The 26,831-nt window shown below is 34.4% G+C and overlaps 1 protein-coding gene across 1 annotated transcript in view; it reads left to right on the top strand.

Moving 5' to 3' along the window:
- The window catches only part of LOC119840701 (E3 ubiquitin-protein ligase mib1), a 94,857-nt gene that overhangs the window by 9,642 nt on the left and 58,384 nt on the right, over window positions 1–26,831 (top strand). Inside the window, exon 11 of the mRNA XM_038367414.1 lies at window positions 24,238–24,389. Coding sequence (XP_038223342.1) covers window positions 24,238–24,389 — 152 coding nt within the window. The remainder of the gene's footprint in view (window positions 1–24,237; window positions 24,390–26,831) is intronic.

A 26,831-nucleotide genomic window follows, 5' to 3' on the forward strand; every position in this document is an offset into this window, starting at 1 on the left:
CTCAAAGTAAATTATATCAAAAATTCAAGTTTTAATCTCAAATTCGCATTTACCCTACCCATTTTCTTGGACTAATTTATTTACCAACATTATTGTCTCTACTTATTGAAAAATTGTTTGTATAAACGTTAATAACACATACTAGATATTAATACATAGCTTTGTTTGACTAATGATCTCGTACTATTTTGAGATATCAGTATGTTATGATACGATCGAAATAACCTATCCAGCAAGACGTATGCTGTATAAAAAATATGCTCAATATGCTCTTATCATTTTTTTATGCAAATACCTTTACACATAAATTCAAAACACATTAATCAAATCTTTGTTATACATAACAATTATTTATTACGATCGTTATTATGTTGGGAAGTTTTAAATTACTTGTTTTATTTATATGAGAGTTATAAATTTAACATTATTAAAGTTAACACAAATTACTCATTAATGTCCCGTGACGTGTTTCTCATTACAAAAATGAAAAGGTTTGCCTGTATTTTGCTCGTATTTATAACTTTTTGTTTATGTGTTTATATGGTATTTATATGGTACTAGCTGTTCGCCCCGGTTTCACCCGTGGTGCATATAAAGTCTATGTCACTCAGAGTAATTGCAGCTTACTGATGGTGAATTAATTTTTGAAATCGGTCCAGCCGTTCACGCGTGATGGCGTGACCAAGGGAAATAGGGAAATAGGGATCGATTTTTATATATGTATAGATATAAGGTGGTCAAATAATTACCATGGATATCTAACTTATCTAAAATGAGTTTAATGATATTCATGCCCAAGTAGAATGTCGTGTCTCGAGCTTCACCATATAAAAGTTTTCTCTCAAAGAGCAAACACAACCAGTTTTCGTGAGCGTTGTCGCTTTTGTTTCTACACGCATATACATCATGCCATTCTAAGTTTGAATACGCAATTGTATATCCTACTAATATTATAAAAGCAAAAGTTTGTGAGGATGGATGTATGTGTAGGTGTGTTTGTTACACTTTCAAGCAAAAATTACTGAACCGATTGCAATGAAATTTTGTACAAAGATAGCTGGACAACTGCAATAACAAATAGGCACTTTTTATCCCGATAATCCAACGGGATGCAGACTTACGTGAGTGAAACCGCGGGGCGTAGCTAGTACTGTATAAAATTTAAACTTATTGATTAGTGCTTTGATTGGTTAATGTTATGGCAAATTAAGGTAGGAAACAAAATTGTTTGTTGCATTGTTTTGCAATATCGCCATTATTATTGAAATTTTGAAATATTGCAATAAATTTTTATTTGATCCAATATAAGTTTCGAACATGGGACTTCATAAACATGGTACGGGTAATGAGTGTGAACACTAGAAAAAATAAAAATTTAACTACATCCGTTCTTTGTGGCTTAAGCGCGAAATAAAACCAACAGACAGAGTTACTTTTGCATTTATAAGATTAAAAGCGATAATTATCTTCGCGTTAAAAGATGCTGCTTTTGTATTCTGAAACCAAAAATATCGCCATAATCTACTTCATATGGATAAAGATAACTGAGCGAGACTGGATGTAGTCACATGACACAGCAATTTATCACGACAAAGTTTCAAAGCGCTTGAAGCTAGAATACCTACTTCAAGTAATAAACTTACGATGCAACCATTTCATACCAAGCCACCGTCATATCTGCTGTGTGTGTAGTTTCCAATTGCTAGCAATCACATTTGGGTAATAGCAAAACTTCGGTTATTTCTATATCCTTTACTGATAAACTTTGTTTAAGTCTTCTATTTATGTGGTAGTGAATGCATTGAGAGTTTTCCAGATCTAGAATTTTGTTTATTCGCCGTTCAACTTGTAATTTTCAGACGCACGTTTATACATAAAAGTATCTGTAGTGTGCTGTTCTTTTCAAAAGCTAGAAAGTGTATTCGCTTTCTAGCGCAATTTCGAGTGGCGAATGTATCAACACTCTTCGACATGTGGCCGCCGTAATTGCCAAAGTTAGGTTGTCCCAACTCCTCACCGCCTCGACATCTCGAGAAATTTTCGCCTTACAGTTACATTTACGGCGATTCTTTAAAGAAGTTGAAGACAGATTCTATAGCTTATTATTATGTAGCAGCGTACATATATTCGAATCGTATCATATGACACACTCATAACACCAAAAGCAATTCATCCGAGCAGCGTAATTCCCTAACAAAGTCCCCTAAAATTGAATACCTCAGGCGTTTCTCGTCTATGCAGTAAAATTATCTCTCAAATCTTTGTTTAATGAAACAACTATCTGAGAGCTAGCGCCATATTGAGGCGCAATTGGGCGTAAAGCTATTTAAATCTGAATAGGGCATTGTGAAAGCGCGTCACCTTGGTTCAGCGACAGCGCCAGCGTCGCCTTAATAAAGTTAGAATGTCGGGGAGGCTGTGGACTGATATTCCAACTAATACTGCTTCAGACTTAGCAGTTAATTAATTAATAACTGAACAGAAGAAATATTTTAATAAAAATACTTCATTATATGAACTTATCTTTATTTGTGTTGCGGAAGTATTGGCAGTTAACACATTATGCCATTAAATAAATGCCAGTTAAATAAAAGAAAACAATGTCAGCAGTCAGCAAATACGTTTGTTACGTAAATATCGGGTGGGTGTGTTGTGAATTGAACAGAATACCCGATGAGGGGAGGCGTATGTCCCATTTTTACTGCATAAGTAGGCGAATTTGGCTTACGTTGAGTGGCTTAGTAGCAATCGGGGTACGTAGCATGGCATTTTATGTTTATAATTGAAGTTTAGCAAATCGTCAGTGATGTACGTGTAGAATCTTACTAAGCTGCGAAAGCTTTTCATTAGCCATAAAGAACTACTAAAACAAGAGGGCTTACCACAAAAGTAAATTCAGTGTTCCGTTTCTGGTTATATGGCGATTTATATTCTGCACCCACTCGCCGCCTGAGAAATCTCATGTTGGAGGTGCTCTTTCAATTTGAATCGGAACACTCGGATCGGGGAATAATGTATTTCGGTATCGACCCTCCGCTTGGAACGAATCCTCCTGTTTATCGTCGCTCTCATATATTCGGGCGTCGTCGCGCCTTTATTTTTTTCATTACAAACTGCGTCGCACTGTTTATCTATCGGTGCGTAATACCACAAGTACAATTTCGTTTGAGACATTAGCAGATAGCTTTTTTATCTATTTTAGTAATCGAAGTTACGTACTATTATTTTTTATTTTATTTTCAAATATTTATCAACTATAATCAATATATTATATTCTAATTATGGGGGATTTTCATGTACATATGAGATTTTCATAAATAGTTAGTTCTTGTGATGAAACACACTGGCAGGTAGAGATAATATATAAACATGACATGTCTGCAGTATAACTATTTAAACTAAAGTATGGAAGCGAAATTTTCATTGTGTGACCCGTGCTTAAGTAAGAGGTAATGCATTCGGTTTGTAGCAAGCTCCTTCTACGCCGGCGAGGCTACGAAGTGACATCGTAGATGGATTTGTTGAGTTATTTGTTTCGAAGATTAAAGCGTACAGTTTTATAATATGACACAGTATGATGAATACGAAACAATGTTATATGCTAGTATACGAGTATTATATACTTATACGTATGTTTTTAATAAAAATATCTTTTAACTTTGGACTAACTTTTCACAAATAAATTATTTTCGAAGTAACTTAATTTAAACGTTGTTTGTTAAGTAATGATGTTTTGTTTATGACAATTTGGAGTGTTATAGGTAATGTTAGGCTCGATTAGCGTCGATGTCTGAAATGTCTCATCTAGTATTCAAGACGCGACGCGGACATCCTGCGAGCCCTTAACCCGTTTCTCCTATTTGAGGACTGTTTACGTCGTTTTGTTTGATAATCTGCTATTGTTTCGTTGGGTTGCGTAGCGTCCTTGCACGAATTATACGAGTTATCTTTTGAGAACGTGCGCCGCGTACGGGTATGTAATGAATAAATAATTCAAGATTCGCTTGCATGAACATGATAGACTTATCGCGATACTTTATATGGAATATCGAGAAACAATTTCATACATTCATTGTCAGTGAAAATTGTTTCTCGGTGATGTACACCATTGATAAGTTATTGCTTGATTCGAGTCGTTCATACGATTCATGAAGCCATTTCATTTGCGTTTATATACCTATTTGTATTCACTCGCTTCGTGGCTAGAAAAATCTCTATACTACGACGTTCTTTTCAATTCGAATCGTAACGGCCGAATTGGGAAATAATTTATTTTGGATGCGACCTTTTTATTTGGAAAGGCTCTATATTGCTATCGTGTTTTATGTCGTTTTTCTTGTTTTTATTCGCTATATCCGCTTAAAGTACGGACATACCACAATGGTCGTAAAACACAGACACCTTCGCTTCTGCAAACGATGACGTATATGTGTAAGACAAACGAGGTTATGCTACGGTATTCGAAGAAGTGAGATTTTCACAGATATAACATTTTGCAATTTATTTCTCACTTGGATATTCCTCCCGAGTCTCTTATTCATATTAATATCACGTATCTTAACACGCATCTAGGTGCGCGGCACTGTAATGAACGGGTTATCACATTTATTATGCCTGCATTTCTGTATAGGGTAAACGAATTGGTGTAATGTTATTATCTAATGATAGAGATATGCTAATGAAGGAGTATTGTTGTTGTTTCTATTGTTTAGACATTTAAACTTATATGATTTGGGGATATCGTTTTATGCAAAAATTAATTCGCTATCTCTTAAATTGTTTTTACTGTCTGTATGTTTTAAGTTGAATCGCTTATCCATTATATCTATTAACTGCTTTAGAAATAGTCAAACGGATAGTCTACGAGGGGTTTCTGTATTATACACTAGATGGAGCAATACCGGGATGAGGTTAGGATGCTGACGGTGCATTAAAAGGAGGAGCGTGACCGTCTCGGCATTACTGGGCTCTGCCTCAGATTTGTTCCTTGCCTCGACACAAGCGTCTTATTGAAATCTAATTTTCGTTAATCCCACGACCCTAGTGCTAACACAGCTTGGGCGAAAGCTTTCAATTTTTTATTTATTGTTGAAACGGTTTACTCATGCTCATTCGCTATTAGTGATCTTAATTAAAATTAGTAAATAAAACTAAATCGTAAATAATTCTTTGTAAATAAGCACAAATCATATGCGGAAGTGGGCCTTATTAATTTTTTTTTAAGTTTATTTTAACCTATAAATATTTTTATGTATCAAACGTTTCTTTTATAAATGGTAAAGCTTTTCCGTAGGGTTTAAATAAAAATAGCCTTTTTTGTTTCATACCCCTTACCCTTTTAAGAAATATCGGCATTTTCTCTAAGGCTATTGGGACGCGGCCGGATAATTTATCTATAAGTAGGGACTAAAAACGTTTACGTACGCTTCAATAATTTTAACGTTATTTATCTTTTCATACTTATTGCTTTGTATCAAGAGTCATATTGTTATAACCAATGGAAATATAATGGCCAAATTTATTTCTGAAACAAAACGAAAGCAAGTAAACATATTGCATTTCTTATTAACAGTTTTATTTTATTGTAACAGACCTTGAATACTAATTATGTAAAAATTTATGTATATTAAATAAGCTCAATAAACTGTATCTGTAGCTATAGCACGGAATATAGATTAAAAATAGATTAAGTTCAGCAATGCAATCACAAAAAGATCTATTGGAGTATTCGTTTTACTCCTTTTATTAAATTCTTAATAGCGATTTAAATTTCACTGTGGCTTTGTTGCGTTACACCAATGTCTTAGAGGCATGTTACGTTACATCCTGATTTATACTGTTTGCGCGTAAAGCGTAATTAATGGCTTTATTAATCCTCCCGTCTTACATTTTCAGATATGTGGTCTACTAAATACGGCTTAAAGTTAAAGGGCGTCTCTAAATAATTAAAATATACAAGTACATTAAATACAAATAATTACATTTTGTACTCAATGTAGACATGACACGTTTTTATTTAAATGTAATATTTAATCTATAAATAGTTAATATCTACGATTTATAATTCCACAAATAACATGTGGAGCAAACCGGTAACACCATAAAATCCACTCCTTTCAGACAAGAAGATATAAATTTGAATAATAATACGTGATTAACGGTAGCCGGAGTTTCATTATGGAGCGTCATATTTCTTGTGTAAGTAATATCGCGTGTGGCCCACATTTTACCGGTCGGCTCGCAGGTGAAAAATTTGAGCTCCATCGCGTTGTGGTGCGAGCTTAGTGTTTTATCTCGGCTTAACGTTACGAGGATTTGTGGCTCGCTAAGTAAGGTTTTATGTCCCTGAAACGCCTGCAAGTTTGCTCCCCAGATAAAAATGTATCTCTGATGTTGCAGTTAAGGTAAAATGAGACGCGCTAAATCTTCGTACAAAAATATATCATAACAAAAAAGGTGTGGAAGATTAAAGCTTGAAGATATCGAGAATTTAATATAACCCTCCGAAAAAAATACTCTTCCCGTATTATAACGTAAAAGGATTTCGCAAAGTATCGCTGGTATTTGCTACTGAACAAAGTTCCTTAAAAGCAATGGTGCCGGAATCGCCAGTCGTAAATAACGCACAGTGCACGCCTGCTTCCTCCTACGCTTTAGAGCAATCCTTCACAACTGTAGGTAACATTAACGTATATCAAAAGTTTCTCCTCCAAGACTTAGTTCTGTATGCGCCGAGAAACAGGAAGTTGCTTACAATCGGGTCGCGAGATGCGTTATGATTATTTCTTAACTCGGATTTGTATTTTGCAATTTTGAAGTTTAACTGTTTTCACGCTAGATACTTACATTGTATTAGTACAAAATTGTGTAGAATACAATAGAGTCTAATAATATTTCAGAAGTGGTGTGAAAAGTAAGATACACAACGAAAATAAACGATAGTAAGACACATGGATATATTGTCGAGATATTATTACCTACACACATTTTGATGTCTTACATATGCCACATGCATTATTTTCGTGAAAGTTGAGGAATACAATAAAGAATATTAAAATTCGATGTGACAACATAAAATACAGCGTCAAGGAATGGAATTCAGGCGGCGCGCTATTCAGTGTCGTGTGTCGTTGTCGGTTGGAGAGCTAGGCGGCAACCATTGCCGCAAGCTGCGAGCGTACGTACGGAATTCGGAATAGTCTAAGCTCTACGGTTACACTCACATCGTACAAATAATTTATGTTCCGTACCGTTTACCACTGTAAATGAAATACCTAACATGTAGTGACGTAGTTTATTGTTTTTACGCGTTTCATGAAAAACGGTTTGTTTAATTGCTTTATACGAGGCAAAGCTCTTTGAATCACTATTACGTGGTCATTGCAATGAATGTTGTCTTTTCATCTATGTAGGTCCATTTCATTTAATCTACTATAGATTTAAGATGCTTTTGCTATGTATCATAGAGAAAATCATATTGAAATAAAATACTTATGTCCATGTAGAATGCTGCATATTGACAGATAGTTCCACTGTCCAGCTCTAACAAAGGAACTTTGGTTCGCGGGGTTTGTTTAGATTTCATACGGGATTGAGGAAACATTGGAACGAAATAATCAGATTCATCGGCCCTTGTCTTTGTCCCGCTGTTATCCCGACTCTGTTGGACGCGAAATGTCGCCGTTTATTGTTTACTTCGTTAGCGAGGTCTGTCTTCGCCAGTACACACGCTGCTCCCTTGATATTTGATTTAGTTATTGTCGGACATGTTCATTTTAAAGTTTGCTGAAATGATTTTCTTAGTCTCAAAAATATTGTTTCAATTATTTACACATGTTTTGCATTGCTAAACGTATTACAATTTTTTAAGTTCGTCTGTGCAGGCTCAGTATATAAAATTTTGTAAAGTTGGTACTTGGTATGGTATGTACTTATAGAATGTTATTAAATAAAAGACAACATTTGTCAATAACTTATTTAAAAATTACGTAATTTAAGAATTCAATAAGTTGTAAAATGTATTTTTTTATAAAACATTTATAAAACTCTAATAAGTGGTAAATTTTATACAATTAAATATCCAACATTAAAATTTTCACCGTTTAGTTAAAAAAGGAGAATAAGCAAAGGGGGAAAAGCAGTTACTGTGTATTAAGAAAATTATCTCCAGTATCCTTAGTAATGGTTATGATTATCGTTATTGCTTCCGTAAGGGTAAAATATCGTAAATCGTATTGAACAAATATAATGGTTATATCGCTATCTGGAAGGCAAAATCTTTCAGTCGCAAATGATGAGATGGAAATGATGAGCTTATTTATTTCATAAAGTAATTTATTTATTGCTGGAAATATAATACAAGTAAACTGAAGTCTAAACGTTGTTAACTTTTACTCTTATATGCTTTAGTTATAGGCTTAGCCTACGCTTTTGTACTTAACGACACCTGCGTCTCATATAGAGTTCGCACCGTGTAAATTTATGTATGCTTTCAACGCTTTTACCGTGTGCCACCTGACCTGCACGGGCCTTATACTGGACAAATGTCGCTTTGTTCAGATTTATATTGGCTACTTAACATCAATGTTTCCAGAGCGAAAGGAAAATAAAGATAGCGTCGTCCAAATTTTATCTGTAACGTTCTTTCATGAAGATGCTATGGAAATTTTTCGTATTATAAAGAATTGAATTAATAATTATGATTATGAAATTAATATAGAGTATCAAACACCTATTGAATACACAACTGTCTGCCATTAAAATAGAATATTATATTTTCCTTATTACTTTAAAATAATAGAAAGATAATAATTTTATTGTCATTAAAACAAAAAGACCTTGTTTGCTATAAGGAAAATATATTGCTACATATTGTTCTTGACTTAAAAAATACAATACAATAATTGCATGGAACAGATAAGCTGATATATAAAACTGAATAAATTATTATATCAGCGATAAACATTTACAAATGTAGGGATCTATATTCAATTAAACATTTTAATTAAAGCTTGAGAAGAAATATTCAATAATTTCAATCAGAATACTCCTAAAAAAATTGGCAAAAGTATTTCATTTTATTGCGGCGAAATCACAGCACGTTGCGTGTACTTAAGAAAAAAACTTTTTTAATATCAAACGTCACGACGTCTGAACTGTCCCTTCGACCCGGAATGAGTCTAGTCGATTTTAGATCTATAAGGGAGACTATCAAGCGATATTGCATTTCCACTGATAATTCTTTGTTTTGATTAAGAAATTTTATTATTTGCTTACACATTTACGTTTCATACCCGTTTTTCGTTACAGTAACCGGAATCGACTTTAGGACGACGACTTAGGACAATATGAACCAAAATAAAACCTTAGATAGCTAATTCAAATTTTTAAAGCATTTTCTCTAGTTAGAGCTAGTTGAAACAAAGGCATTTTAGTAACAGCAAGTATTTAATAGAGAAAATGCGTTCTTACGAAAAACGTGTTTCAACGATAACTCGTATCGTATATACTCGTATTTTAGCAGTATGTTCTTGCGTTTGTTATACTTAAAATAAATATATTATGATCTATATTTAGTAATCTATTTGAACTAAAAAATCACGGCCAACCAAAAAACTTCCCTAAAAAACGCCTATATAATAAAAGATCACTTAAAAAAGTGTCGGTGTACTGTTTCGTCAGTAAAAACGAAATAGCAGACCATTTTTGGTGGGTCTTACATGTGGTTATTAGCCTCGATACCTGGTAATGGTAAGGGGTAACTGGAGCTACATTAAAAAAAAATGTTTTAAGCTATTTCGATAAAAATGATAACACTAAATTAATTTTTTACTTAAATAAGAATTTACGCTATTCTTATCTAAAGCAGACACGTCGCGTTACGCGAGCATCAGCTAGTTAAAGATCACACATGTTCATATTTTTATATTGTATCTTATATTCATCGCATCGAGGCCCTGTTATGATAAAATACACATAAGTTCCCATTAAATTTAATAAAAATGTATTACGATAAATTATTCATTCATTAATTACTATTCAAAAAATAAGTTCACTAGAGGCTAATAAAAACGTAGAACAATTTTTAAAATATTTCGAATGAGGGGAATATTGTTGTGGTGCTTCAGGCGTAGGCGGTGCGTGAAACAAGAGCCGCCGCGAAAGCGATTGTGGGACTATCACGTTCAGGCAGATTTAGTGTACCGAGATAGCTTCTATTTTACTACTGGCCTAACCACACGGCTGTACGGAAAAAATATTCTCGTATACGCCACCTCTGAATAACGCAATTTGTTTTTGTAACTTGATGAAAAGTATTGAAATGAAGCTTGATTTGAGTACCTTATAACATTTTTTATAATGCATCTCTTAAAATGAATTCTGGCTGATATTACATTATCGTTGAGTTATAATTTTAAGAATAACACATGTTCAATAGTTTGATATAAGGTTGAGCTTGTAGTATGTTCCTCCAGCAAATATCCGACTCATCGGGCAACATTTATTATTAGCACGAGTTTGAGCAGGGAACTCGATAAGTTTACAGAGCGAGAAGTTGTTATAAGTATTCCCAGCTTGGAGTTCCCTGGCGGGCCTGCTCGGCGTCAGCCGGGCTGCGCGACTCGAGAAACATCGTCCGAGACGCCACAAAAACTTCACCCTCGCTTTATTATACTACGATGCTAATTAAAATAGCTCCGAATAGATTACGGGCAGCTTCTGGCAGAGAGCGCTTAATGCGATGCTTTTACGACGTCACGCTTTATGCTCTCTCATTAGCGTCTCCGGGGTATACGTCTTTCATGAATATGTTCTTTGTCTGCTGATTTCAGTGAGTATTATTGAGAATTCTGCTGAATTAATCACCCTGAAATAAAATGATATCGACTTATAACCACTTCGTTTATGCCGCGAATCAAGATTTTTCATTAAACGCAATTCATACAATTTATTTTTGAAATATAAGAATAACTGACTAATATTGTATATTGTAAAGAAATTGAACATATAAGTATTAAATACAAATATTAAATGTTTCATACATTATATTGGGCCATGTACGCTGGAAGGTATTATACAATATTATAATCGACTTTGGTAGGAGTGTGACAATGGCGCTCGCCGCTCGTTAACCGAACGAAAATTACCTATTGTTAATGTTTTAATTCATGTCCGCCCTTTTGCTTGCTTTATCCCCACGCATCCATTTATCTGTAGTAACCACAACATTATCCTTTTCTCTTTGATTTGAATATACATAACAATAATATTATTCATCCTTTTAAGTTTATTTAAATTTATAATTAGGTGTGCCAGTGTCTTTCATTGTTTAACATTTTTTTCATTAAAACATTCACAATCGTTATCCTAAAACATTTACATTTACAACAGCACATATCAGCTGTAATATCAAATTTAATAACCGTAACTAAATGAATATGTTGATTTGTTCCGTAAAGCTTTTCCTTACGGCGTGCTAAAGTGGTTTTCATTTAATTTCAAGTCATGACGAAATGTAGAATGAGAATGGGCGCCCATTTTCCGGAACCTGGCCTTTGTGCGCTACCAAAGCCGTCGGTTTGTTTATTTCAGGGGCCTGGCTCGTAAACACTCGCAGACCGATATACTAAATTTAAGGTGGCCTTCTTTATTTTCCCTCGAGAAATGCTTTTTCGGAATTATCCATGGTTTACTGGAATTTTTATATTTCTCATTTTTACGAGTCTTTAAGTTTTTAGCATAAAGTGGCTGTAATGTTCTGTTTTAATATTAGTTTGCTTTTTATTTTTTATTGCTACACCAATTTCAAACAATAATAAGATACCGAAAACGATGAAACATTTTGCGCTAAAGTAGCTGTTTCTCCATGCTACTTAATTTACTGCCGTTGTAGAGCCAGAAACACGCTCCATATCCACCGCATTATTGCCGTCTTGAAAACAAGAATGCCATACACAGTTCCTTCATATCTCCTGAATTTAAGCGTCTGCCTGTCTTAGTATTTTATTCCGTTTCATAATACTTCTGCCAAAATTATTTGCTTGCGCGGCGCTCAGTTTATACTTGTTTTAATAAAATAATAAAAAACGAATGACTGAATGTATCGACATTTACTTTAGTGGCAAGTAATTTGTGGTATGATTACTAGCACATATAGAAAAGTGAAAATCACGGGATATCATAAAGTACGTGGCTGTAGTTTTAACTTTGCGACTTAATTACTTTCAAGAGCGAATATAACTTAGTAATATAAGCAATTAGAAACTTATTTGACGCTGCCGGTCCGCCTGTTCCGCCTCAGGGGCAGGAATCGTGAGCGGGATGAGCCATTACGTGCTTTTGCAGAACTTTTCCTTTTAAAAGTCGTCTCTACTCTTTTGAAACTTATTATATTGGATAATTTGGCCAGGAATATGAATATGATGGTAGAAACTTCCGAATTTTACCTCTTTAAACAAAAATTTTGTCTATTATATAAAAATTATGCGCCTAAAAATTACCTCTCGTACGAATTTTATATTTTAATTAGAAAAGTTAATTAAATACTACAAAGAATGATTTCTAACGTACACTGAGTTTTAAAAATTAGATCAGTAAAAAATTCGCTTTTGTGTAATCCGTATCAGCGTTGCACAGATAGCTACGTTGACAACGAATACTTTTGACAAGGATCTGTTCATTGTACTGATATAGGTACTTCTATTGCCAATTATGCAAAGCGTCTTTCGCGTTGTGGTGCACGGGAGGCAAAGCTCGCGGGCTCTGTGGGGCGGCTGTGTCGCGCTCTTTCCTCACTCGTAGCGAAATAACGACCTCAATTTACATAACAATGCTCGTCACCCCTTACACCCCACCAGCGGCTTTCGCAGGCAGCGCCGCGCGGTCCCACCGGACTCTACACCTTTTTTGTTCATGAAAATCTGTCCGTTTGAACTGTCTATTAACATTCATTAAAAATAACCGAAGATGAATGATCGGAGGTTGACAGATAATTTAATGATCCATAAATCTGTTTGTAGAGAACACTTTCGCCACTATATAGTTTTAAATGTCGTAATTTAATAAAATAAGATTATAGGAGTTTGTCTGCAACACAGATGGATGTTTAATTGGCGTTCTATTAGCAGTTTTGCCCATTGAAACGCATCTATCACGCAGTGTAGCGTTGCTGGCGCTATGCTTTCTGGGTACAACCTTAATCAACTCTTCTAGCCGCATTCGAAACTTCTTCGTATAACTTTCAGTTTAATTGAATCGAAGTTTTCGGCTTTTTGCGGCAAGCGTGCCAGCCACGCACGCTCCTCCAACTTCGATAAAGTTTCTTTATTAAATTATTGGGAGTTCAGAAACATTCGCCTTTGAAAACGAATTGAATTATAGATAGCCATAAGTTACAATTGAGTCTTATTTATTTTAATAAAGTAAAATGAAATATTGCATTTTTATATGTATATATTTTGGGCGATCCACATGTCAGATTCACGACAAACTCGCATTCAGAACAGAATCTTTCATCGTAATTCATTGTGTAAGATTTACTTGAAATATATTACAATTATTTCAACAAATAATATAAAATCGGGTCTACATGAATAATCAAAGACAAAAAACTAAATTAAATAACATGATAATATGTTTTAAACTCAAATCTTCATTATTTATTTAATTAAAATTTGGTTACTTTTTATCTTGGCAATATTTTGAGATAAAGCTGTAAAATTCCCTAAATTAATATCACAAAGAAAGAAGATTCGCATCGTTTCCAAGTAAACAGTCTATAAAGATGTACGATTCTTCCTCGTAACGACTGAGACATTCGTCCTAAAGTCTCCCGGAGTATTGTTTTGCGGCGTAGCTTTATCTGGCGTGGAGCGAGTTGTCGTTTCAGTAATTTATAGTTGTTTCCCCGCCCCGGGCTCAAAGTAACGATACGAGACGTGGAGCTTTTCTGCCAAAATGGAGTCCAAGCCCTGGCTGAATGTTATTAAACGTTCGTAATGTGAAAAGATTGCCAACTTTAATGGCCGAACTCAAACATTACATAAAATATCATTTAAAAGTCGTTTTTTGTTAGATTTAGTTCGAATGAGATAGATGTCTATAAACTTATTCTGTACATTTGTAAGTGTTGTGATGTACCTTTTTTATGGATGACATGTATGCCTATGTTATCGATTATAAAACACATTTCTTTCCATATTGTAGTGCATATAGTATGAAATAGTGAAAATAATAAAGATTTTATGCAAAAATCGATTGAAATTTTTTATTCCTATCAAAAACAATGTACAAAGTACGAAATGCAATCAATATTAAAGTTTGTTTTGATATTTTTTACTTTTCCACTAGCATGTTATTTCGTTAGTATCTATATATTTCTACAAAATCAGGAAAGAATAAAAAATATATCGCTAGTTCGCGAACCATCCATATAGTGCTATTATTCATGTCTTTTGTTGAGCTGTATTTATGGGGCGTTTCGGAAGCCGATCGTTGCGGATATTGGAGATTTACCTAACTATGACGAGATCCGTAGAAAACTTGAACTAAAAGCTTTTTCGCTTTTTATATATCTATTATCTTATATTACAACGTCTTATTATTCAGAACTCAGGAGTTTAAATTTTAAATATTTCATTAAACAGATACCTAGACACTTAATATACCTATCATCTATTACCATTGGCTTTGAAAATTCGCCCGTGATAGAATACGTTTCTTTCCCTAATCCATTGCCCTATTATCCCAAATAAACCGTATTCCCAATAGAACACTAACGCACTCATAAGGGGCGTAAAAAGCTCAACGATAGACTTGTTATCAACGGTGGGATAAGTGCAGCCAGTAAGGTACGTTCACTCGATGACAGCGCAATGGTTCCCAGCGGACACCTCGCGCGATCCTCGTAAATTGCAAATATTAGATTATAAGTACAGTGCGGCGAGCGGCGCGGGTGCTATCAGCCAGATATACCCAACTCGTTCGCTGCTTAACACCGCCGGCGACGCCGTGATCTGAATTTGCTTTATAGTAACTCCCAATTGCATCATAATCCCGCTTCCAACACTATAGTTACGTACATCCGATAATATTTTAGCGACTAGCGTTAAAACTTGTATAATGTTGCAATACTGTAATATTAAACCAATATTTTCGGTAGATTATAATCTATCGTTGTTAAAGCGTTAAATTGTGAAATGGGCATTCGATATGGGGTTAAGTTAGTTTCGGTTTACAGAGGTATAGTTTACAGCTTCCAACGTTCACCTGACAGACATGTGGTAAAAGTAGTTTCTAGACATAACTGCGATATGTTTGCTATATAGTCTAAGGAAATGTTACGGATCGGAATTTCGACAGTTAGCAATCTAGCGAAATGGATTATAATAATTTCACAATTTTTACAATTTTACGGCAACACGAACAAAGTTGTCATTGCGCTATATTCTATACAAGTTTACTGCGAGATTTTGTATTTTATTTCAAAAATAATAGTTAAGTTAAGTTAATAAGATGCGTTCTAAATAAACAAAACAAATAATTCATACAATGTAAATTTTAGTGTAATTAAATTTGCATTCTACAAAATTTACATTATTTTCGGTTTAATTTAAGGATAAACACAAGCTAGGGTTATTTCTAAAATTTCTTAATAGAGAGTCTGTGTAATTTAAAGGAATGTGTTCTGTAATGCCCCGTATGCTGATCATGATAATAACAGAAACAGCTGCGCCACTGTCAGTTGCCTATACAGTTTCGTTACGGCTTCATTAGACTACACCGCCGGTTGTTCCCTTCATGAAATTCTTATGTGCACCTCCTCTTTATACCTTGTATAGTCTGTAATTGGTACGTGTAATGACTAAACTCAAATAATAATTAATGATATTATAGATATTCAGTCACTCGAAACATGCATTGTATTGGGAAACAGGTTCACAATTGATTACTATTTGTTGAGTTAATATTATGTTTCGTTAGATATTTCTTCCATAAACTTCTATTGGTCCGGTAAATTATTCAAATTTTCCACTTATGGATATTGCAACATCTTGGCGACTCAGTGATATCTGTCTCCATATACTAAGTTATTTGCCTTACACATAAACGGTTTGTACGAAGAGTCGATGTTTATTCATATTTGTATAATATATGTAGAGAGTAAGAGCTTGTAATGCATTACCGGCGGTCACGCGGCTCTGACGCCCGCGCTCCCGACGCCCGCTCTTCAGCCTTTGTGAGCCGCCCCGTGTAATTACTCTGGGACCATGGGAAATAGCTCACCGGGCGCTAAAGCACTTTTGTATTATTACAGTAAATTAATGCAGATAAAAAAGACGATTTTATTCTCAGAAAATGCAAATTTAGATCGGAGTCTTGTTAACGGAGGATTGTTCTAGAATTTTTTGAATATACGATCAGATCCCTAGACTTGCTGCCGTCTTTCGTTGATTTTGAATTTATTATAACGTTTCGCAATCAAATATTGTCTTATCTTTTAATTGTTCTACTGGAAATAATCGGCGGTTTATTGTTAATCATAAGCCTTAAGATAAATGTTCACTGCGTTTAGTTTTATCGTTTCTTAAAGTAATTTTCAAACAGTCCTAAAAAATGATGTTTGTAGCTAGCGGCTCTATGATATCATAATAGATATTAACGCAAGTGTTATGTCGAGTTCGTGGGGGAGTTCAGAAACACGTTATCTAACGTTTGAAACTTTGTAAAGATAAATTGGAGGCAGAGATAAATACAGAGGCAGTTTTACGATATGCGGTTTGCGTGGTTATCAGGACTTGGTAGAGTAATATTTTACGAATGTGCTATGTGTTCGTTCACACACCTGTATTTAATGCCGCTCATTACTTTTCATTACACAACCCTTGTGAATGTTAAGTTTATTATTACCACGTTGCTCAACGTTAACAACGTTGTGTACGTTGTAATTAAATAAGTTTTATTAATTACAGCGTTATTGCTCTTTATTGCAAAGTTTGAAATTCATTTTGAAATTCGCGGGATTAAAAGGAAACGTTCAAGATTTATAGAGAGTATCCTAAGTATTTGTTGAATTGCACCGTGAAGAACCCTTTTAAAAATTCTTTTTGTACACGCCGACTCAGGGAAAGTTCCACTTAGTTTGTCCGCTACGGCGCCGGTACCGTATCTAAGTAAGAACATTGCGGGTGCTTGAAAGGTCCAAGACGTTTTAAAGACCTTTCCGTTACAAATTGTTACACATTACTGTATTTTATACTGCACATATGTGTGCTTTTAGTAATAAACAGAATGTTAGTTGAATAGGGAAGTGTTGTTATTAAATGTTTAATAAGATATCTTTTTATATACCTACTTTTGTAATACACTCTTATTTCTATATCGATGCCTATTGTCGTTTATTTAACGGAATCCAAATATTGACATTTCATGTTATTTATATAACAGCAGCAACAGGAAAATAGATGTTTTATATATTTTTTTCGTTTACGGTCAAGCAGATTATTCGTCTCCGGGGCGTCCGTGTTACGACTCTTAAACGTTCTTCGCTCTGCCAGCTTGGATACTGACTCCTCAGCCGTGTAGATAAAACGTTTCATTTTATTTTCACATTTGTCAGCTTTCGTTTTGTACCCACTAACATAAATTGGATGCGGGAGATACCTCGCAGGTGAATGTAAAATAGCCAGCTTTTCCCCAGATAATACAACCGAAATTTTACGACACCATTATGCGATTTATTAGCCGTGTCACACTGAGAAAGAATTTTTATTTTACACTTATTTTTTTGCGAAATACATTTTTCGCTAACCGTGACTGCAATGGTACAACTGAAGATCGTCGTAGTATCATCTCGTGCCTCTTCTGGTGTATTAAATTTATTTTGCCAGAGTAAATAATCATTTCTAGCTACGATAATGGCAATCGCTGTTTCAGAACGTAAACTAGGCGCGATTTGTGCAAGCGTACGGTCCACCTAATAACTGTTGTCCCGTGCACTAATGGCTGAAACAGGCGTTCAATTAAACGTGCCAATTCGGTCGGAGATAGCTCTGTTAAACACTACGCATAGGATACTAGTCTGACGCTCAGCCTCATTTCATTCTCAATGTTTACTGCAAATTAAACCATCCAGATATCAAAGCATACACACACTTAAACATCGCTGCATTATAGTCTGGTAAACTTAATCTTTCTTGTGGCTTAACTATTAAATTGATTAATTTTTAAGAAATATGACAACGTTTAATTAATCTTTGTTAAATTTAATGACTATGATAATGTCGTATATTATTGATCGCACCGCGCCCACATTTACGATTGAACTATAAATTAATGAATTAATCCCAGCTTGCCACAGTTCCAATTCGCCATATACCAAATCGATTTGTCTCACTATGATTAATTTATTGCTTATTAGAATTTGAATTTCCGTTTATTTTATTTAATTTGCTTATTACAGCGTTAGCAATAAAATGTTATCATATGAATTACAATACATTACCTTCTATGTGACCTGAGTGCGAATGCGTAGTAAATGTAGAATTTTCATAAATTCATTGCTATAGTATAAATTCATAATATAACCTGATTAGACCGATCTATTAGCGACTCCTCTTTAGCAATGGCATCCATTAAGAGATAAGTTATAGATTCTTACAAAAAAGTTTAAATCCCATAGTCCAAGTCATAAAATAATGTACTTACTTAATAAAGAAACTCATACTCATGATCTATTAAATAAATTATGTGTCTATACATAGATTTCCATGTTTGCAGCCACCAGCAACAGCAGTGTTAAAACATTCATACGAGTATGTAATGATTTTACGTTCGTTCGATTTTGTCGTTTGTATAGGGAACGCTTTCCATCGCATCGTCGTCAGCAAAATCTTTTGTTTTTCCATTTCCGCCAATATCCGTCAAGGCTCGCTTGCTTTGATCAATGGAACGGCGCACTGCCATTGAGGAGACCGTCACACCGAACAACGAGCTTTTCACTTGTGTCGACGACATATGAAAAAACTATTATGGCTTCAATAAATGGCCCTTTGATTTTTTATCACAGCCAGCTAAAAATCGATTTCGAATCCAAATTGAAAAACTTAATCATTCGCGCTTCCATTCAGATTTCGCTTGTTTTGATCAAGAGATAATTACTACTGATTTATCGTATTAGTATTACTGACAAAATTAGTTTCGTTCTTTTTTGAATTGAATTTCCACAGCACTGCCAATATTAATACAATTAACTAATGAAAGTTTGCCGCTCTGTTTCACTTCATAAATATTTTCTTATAGCCTGTTACCACGACCTGTCGATAAATTTATGGAAAGGCCGACGTCACCTGAAATTTTATGTTTCCTTTCATCGCCACTCGCCTCTTATATTTTATTACCCAGGCCTTTTGCTAAGGTGGAACGATAGCTGTCATCTAAGCAATTTTCAGAAATCCCTTCTCATATGTATATCATATACGATTCATACGTGTAATCCAAAATAAAATAAAATTTTATAACAAAGCGATAGTTACTTTAATATTTATTTTGCCTCAGAGTATATATAAGTAATTTACTTTTATTACAATATATATTAATTTCGATAATAAAAAGAAACAAATATAATAACAAAAAAAATATGTGAAATGATTTTGTACGTAATATTGCAAATATATCCATAAACACGCGAAGTGGCTATTGCAACAAATTCATTATTTACACCGGTCGGTGGGGTAGGCTTCGGTAACAGTTGTAAAAGTCCCTACGTTTGTACGTAATCTCAGCAAACTCACAATGCTATATTCACCTAATAAATACTTCCATTTCCGAACATTTCCAAACTTCGCGGATTGTTATTGGAATAGAGGACCCAAATATATTAGGTGCCCGGTTATTGCATTTGGCATGTGTTTTCAGCTGTCTATTTTCGGTTAAACGACTACAATAGATAACGTTTCACGATAATTGATGATTTGTTGAAATACAACGTTTTGATTGAGAATAGAATCGAATATTGTATGCCATAAATGCATTTAGCTCCTTTAATGGGAATGCAATCACCTTTTTTTCTATAAATGTACTCTCAGCTTCATCAAACAAGATTTGCAAACTCTGCACTGATATGTACACAATTGTTTATATTAATTATGTAACCATTTACCTATTAGGAACAAATTTACTTTTTGATATTTAGTTAACTTTCTTCGAAATTTGTCCTACGAATTTTCGCATATGAAGCTGAAAGCGCTCTCTATCAATTACGATGCTGATGTGTGTAAGTATTTTTAAGGCACTAAATATTATTTTTTTCAGCTTGTTATTAAATAACATGACGAATAACGTATAAACCTAACATGCGACAAGCAAGCGACACGTCTCCTTTTCATTATATTATAAGCCCCACGATGTATAACGCTAATAGTTACAAGTGATTGGATTAGCGCTAACGATAACAAATACCCTCCGCTCACAGCACGGCTAAACAACATGCTTTAGACCGTGGATTACTGGAGACTATATATATAATTACCAATATCCATTGCAGCTAGACGGTGTCTTGTTGGTATTTAGCTCGAAAATTATAGTTCCCAAGTTTCCTATTATGAATTAGCGTGTCTGCAGTTGAAGTTTGAATCTTCTTTAATTCCAACTTTGAAAACTTGGACTGGATTTTTTGATTTAAGCATTCGATTTGCAGTTTTTGAATTTAATTGCGAATAATCATTTTTGTATATGTTTTTTATAGTTAATTGTTATTTGGTTGCTGTCTTTCGAATTTAATGTGCATTAATAGGTATTATAAGAGTAAAATCAGAAATTACGTAACGAATTTTTGAGATCTCTTTCACGCAAAAAGAGTACGCATTATTTTTTACCCTTTTCTGGTTTGACAAATATTAAAAACCCACTTGTTTTTAATTTGCTACATTGCTATGTTCATTAGAATATGGCAAATGTAGAGAATAGTAGCAAATATACAAGTAACGGGAGAAAATTATTAACGGTATTGCCTCATGACATTAAGTTATTAGTTATTACTATTGTATATTAATAATGGCTCTTAGAAAAACAATCGGGCTTAAAGACAAATTCATTTATAAACGTATAAAACACAGCTACAATACGGACCACAGAGCTGGGGCGACATTCAGTGTTAAATCTCACATAGTACATTACGGTTTTCCAATACCTAAAGCAAAGCGTTCGCCGCGCTCCACTGAAATAACAAGGAATTGCTTAGTTGAAATATTGGCACTGAGTAATAGATACGAGAATTTATCAAAGAACCTCTGTGTCTGACTACTTCTAATGTTCTGCATAATTAAAATGTAAAATGCAAAAGTATACTAACAACATTCAATTTGTTAGTAAATACTTAAGTTAGTTATGTAGTTGGAATGTATGGGGATGCGGTGCGTGGGGGCTTAATTCCGCACAATCAATCAAGGCGACTGATGAGGGTGCACGCTGTTAGTACACCGGCCGCACTACTTAACTCGTTGTGCCAATCGATACGCTATCGATATGGATTGGCAAATTAATTCGGTTAGTTAATTACTCGCACGCTGGACTCGAACGGTAAATAAATATTTTATCTCTTGTTATATTTCCATAAATTTTAAAATACTTCGGACCAACCCTATTTGGCAGACTTCCATGTTATGCCGGTTTGAATTTATTTTTGCTTTATGCGATTGTTTTCTTAATCTCTCGTTTCGGTCACAAAAGCTCATGTAGGCTTGGCTTTATTGCTGCTATATTCATTTGATTGGTTCTGTAATTTACAAAAAGCGTTTCTTAGTACGCAAATGTTGTAATACGAAAAAGTTAAACAATGTTTTGCTTCTGACTCACTAGTGATAGTTTAAAAATATTCAAGTAGAGATTTAGACAATGTTTTTGTAAAGATAGGCTTTAATATCATAAATGGCATTATTATTACCAGATACTTGTATAAATATCGCATAAATATCACAAAATGGTCTTATGGCCTTCATCGTAAGTCAGCGCGATCCGTGATGGTGCGGCAACGCTGTGATGCCGGGCTATATGGGCCGTGAATAATCCTCCCGTAATACTAGACTAAATGGCTTGGAATTAAACAATTAGTTGTTTTCTTTCTGCCTCGTCAGTGATAGAGCTCTGCCCTACTGCGATCGGGCGTGCAATTTATTTGATACCGATTATAGTATTGAGAATGTTGTGTGCTTTTTGGTTTAAGGTTCGATTGTTGAATTATCGTTTATTAAATTAATAATTGAACTCAGTGTGATTATAATACTATATATAAGCATTCAACTTTAGACTTAACAATAATGATGCATCTAAATATTTGATTAAAAAATTCAGACTAATGAAGCAGTTTTTGTTATGTAAACAAACCGTTTGAGCTGTTTTTCTGATACAGCCCCAATATTTTAAATCTGTAAAATAAAAATTGGAAAGGAAATATTCAACACGGCGGGATAGCCTCAGAGGTATTTACATTGTGAAAATTATTGTAAATGAAATGCCGTGCATGATGGTATTCAATATTATATTCAATATTAGTATTTTAGCAATGTTTAGTTAATAAACGGCGTGGTACGAGATAAAAATTTAATTCAGACCTTTATTAATGCAATGTTTTAATTAGAGTTAAGAGGTGGGGCCGCAGCTATGAAATCTTGCAAGCCATCTACGCGATATGATCACTAACCTTCTAAATTCCTTTTCAAGATTTGGGGGGTGTCTTTCCAACCCATTGTTCTTATCTTTGTTTGTTTTAGTTACGTTTTTATCTCAGTCGTGGTTTATTTTTTGAACATTAAACTAAATTACAACCGGTGCCAAATTACGACTATTGTGCCTTTATGTTTTTATATTCTTGCCTAATAATATTGGTTGAATATATACATTTTTCTTAAAAACATTTATCGTTCATGCCGTGTCTCGAATTAATGTTTATATTTAAGGAACGTTATCCTTTTTCAGAAAAAAAAATATATACGGTATGTAGGTAAAATGTGTCGCCAACGCTAGTAGGTTGCAACTCACGTGCACCTGCGGATATTGCCGCGTAAATCAAATTTCTTTTCCGACACATATTTCTTCTGCTATTCGATTAACCCGTCTATCAAAACCGCAAATGTGAAACTTTTAATATTCTATTTATATGTGTATACTCGTATAAAACACATATAAAACGTTATTAAACTGACCGCATATGCAGGTAATAGCTACTGTATGTGCGTATCTGATAATAAACATTGTTGTAATCAGTGGTCAGACGTGATTATTATCGTACTGATAACCTCATTAGGAAACTAATTTATATAAGCATTTAAATAATTACTATGTGCTTGTTAAGCATATAATTATATGGCTCGCACGACATGAATTACATGCTGTAATGGTCATCTATACGCCAAGGGGATTAATAATTAATGCTGCTATTCTGTACGGAATTACTCTGACGCTGTGGTTGAGCTTCCACTGAATTACTGCCTAATAGCTGGACTCGGTGTCGAGTTGTCGATACCACATTCTGTCTAGTTAAAGCTAAATTGCATAAAGTTCGTTAAATTTCAGTTTCTCGTTGGTATCAAATTGAATTTATAGTTTTATCTGCAAAATAAATTGAACGGATCAATATTTGCTACATCTGCAGACTGATGTACTTAAAATGATGTGTAAATAAAGATATTCAATAAATTATTAATCAATAAACTGATCTGTTATTAGCTAATGAAAATCAGTTATCTCGTGGCTCCCGAATTAATTGTGAAATGACAGAGCACTACGGCTCAGTTCTCTTAATGTTCACTCACAAAGCGAAACGGCTTGGGCGGCGCCGTAGCGCCACGTAGCGACAGTGATTATGATAATGACGCGGTAGCCGCGCTTTTTGTGTTGCTCGTCTTACAACACTGAATTCGACACTATTCCTGATTTTGTTCAGTTTCTTGCGATTCTTACGCTGCCCATTTCAGAAAATGTAAATGCTTTTAAATTATGCATCTCTACATAATCCACGCCCTAAACGCCTTCTCCGTTGCCTCAATTATTCACTCGAGCGGTTTGATGTTTTAGAAAATTGTCGCGATATTGTAGACGAGTGTCGTTGTATAATTTAGTAGCCTCATGTTTTCACCACATCTGCTACGAAACTTTCATTTGTAATATTAAGTTTGTTGTTCAATATACCTCTATTTTTATGTGTTAAATCGAAGCGTTTGAATTATTTTTTATTTAATGCAGGATTCCGATGGGGATACACCATTGCACGATGCAATTTCAAAGAAACGAGATGACATATTGACTTTGCTGTTGGACCACGGAGCAGATATGACACTCACTAACAGTAACGGCTTCAACGCGCTGCATCACGCCGCACTTCGTGGAAATCCAAGGTAATAATATAGTGTTAACATAAGTGAAATGAAAATGTTACAATTTGTAAAGGATTTTTATACGATCCATTTTCATATGTATTTCATTTACAGAATTTTCTACGTTTATTATTGCGGAATGATATAAATTGAATGCAAGGTATTAATATTCTGGACAAAGTATTTACGTTGTCCAGAATATTAATTTTAATCATAATTGATATAAATTTTACGATATGACTTTTTTTTAGAGAGGGTTCGCAATAAGACCGTTTATTTTTTATCTAACAAATCTTCATTTTCATTTCAAATAAATCCAACAATATGTCGCTGACTTCTAAGATGTCAAAATATAAAATTTGACCCATGGCAAGCACGAAAATAGTTATAATCTCACCAACCTCTGCAATCGTTAATAATGTCACATATTTTGCATAGCTGCTACTAATATTATCCATTTGAAATTAAGTATAATGATTTACTCGACAGTTTGCATGGAATACATTAAGCCACATTTCTTGGTACGGGCCCAAGAAATGCCATTCTCTTTGTCGTTCCTATTAACCATTGCTCGGTTCATACTTTTAGGTTTTATTTGTTGCTTGTAATAAAATACGTAAGTGGAAGGCAAAAACTCTAAATCTGGATTCGTATATCGTTAAATAAATTTAAATAATTTGAAGGGATATGCGGATCTATGTAGGAATTTATCGCGGGAACGGGTGGTTATGACCGAGCTAGCCCGACCATAATAAACTCGTACGCGCACAACGGTTGCCGTCCGACGAGGCCTCTTTATTGCAGCCTTACGCATATCTACATTATTCATGTATTTATATGATACTGTTAATGTATACGATTTTAATCCGTTTATGATTGTTTCTGCTATATGTTTCTAACTTATGCTACCAATCTACAACTCAAACGTTTAACTGTAGGCTTTTATACGATGGATGGAAATTTCTGTCTTTTTATTAATTCGAACTAGTTAAAAAGATACAATCGGTAACACACGTCGAGTCATAATCTACATCCACATTTCAGTCATGATAGTCATTTCAGTAGATAGTAGTAGATGTTTATTATGCTCAAATTCCAACTCATCACTGTTTAGACATGTAAACTAGTATAATTATATAAAGAATTTCGAGTTGGTAGGTAGGTAGGTAGGTAAAACGGTACAAGAGGTAATGGCCATTTATGATTTTAATTCACAGACAACATTGATGAACTTAGTACTCAAGAAAAAAACTGAGTAATCGCAATAAATGGCTGTCCAGTCAAATCGACCTTTCGATATTATTGCTATACAAAGCTGGGTAAGCGTATTTTATGAATCAGTAAGCAAAAGTAACGCAGAATAATGAATCACCGCTGGAGAATCGTGCGTGAAGCGGTTTATTTGTTGAGGGTCCGAGGCAGCTCTGGATCCGAGGAGGTCTTGCGACCGAACGCTATAATATTCAAGTCACGGGACGCGTCCTAGGGAAATAATACAAAATGAGCTACGTGACCAGTTCATTACATTGAAACATGGCACGCACTCGCGGTCTCTTCCAATCTGAACATATCCCTTTTTCATGCCCAGCTATCGAAATGTCCCAATCTATGAAATATGCCTCTCTTTTATTAATCAATATCGTATTCTATACACCTTTTATGTTAAAAGTAATTATTACTTTAAACTATTATTAGTTTACGAGAATTTTGGGAGTGTGAATGATGTTTTACATTTGCATATTTGCCTTATTGTTATTATTGGTCATATGGATATTTATCTAGAATTAAATCAGGTGAGATTTGAACGTGCGACCGGAGCAACGCCTTACCATTCGGTTACCCATGATTCCACCTCAGCAATCGAATCTCATCTACTCTCTATTTTATGTGCTTACGTGCCCACCCCATGCCCTCTATTGGGACAATAAACAACTATCTCAACCAATGTGGAAACATAATTCCATGGATAACTATTGTATCTACGAAACGAGGCCGTTCTTCATATTATTTTCGTTATATATACGTATTAAATATTTTAAAAAATTGCATTTAATGCTATCAAAACAGTGTATTGGGTATCTCTTAAATGAAGCAAAAGTAACCTTTTTACAAGATATTCCTATATAGCAATAAAATATCTCGACTTATACGACTAAGAAACATTTGATTATACTAATAAAACGCAGGTAAACAGTATAGATCACCGAAGTTTTTTAAGATTGTTGCTTAATGGGAATCGAATAGGAGATTGTCGTAAAACGTCCCCGATTTTATCGCGAAATGAGAAGTCGCTCGCGACTTTTCCCATTCTACAAAAACGTTCGTTTCCCTCCCGAGATGTAAAATCGTTTTATTTTATTACTTCCGCTAGTATAGCGCTACATAGATATTGTGTTTCTCACTACGGTAACTTTTTAATAAATGCCTGTACGATTTATTAGCGTAGACATGTTTTTTTTTTTT

The sequence above is a fragment of the Zerene cesonia genome, chromosome 1, assembly GCF_012273895.1.
Source record: "Zerene cesonia ecotype Mississippi chromosome 1, Zerene_cesonia_1.1, whole genome shotgun sequence".
In the NCBI taxonomy this organism is placed as follows: domain Eukaryota; kingdom Metazoa; phylum Arthropoda; class Insecta; order Lepidoptera; family Pieridae; genus Zerene; species Zerene cesonia.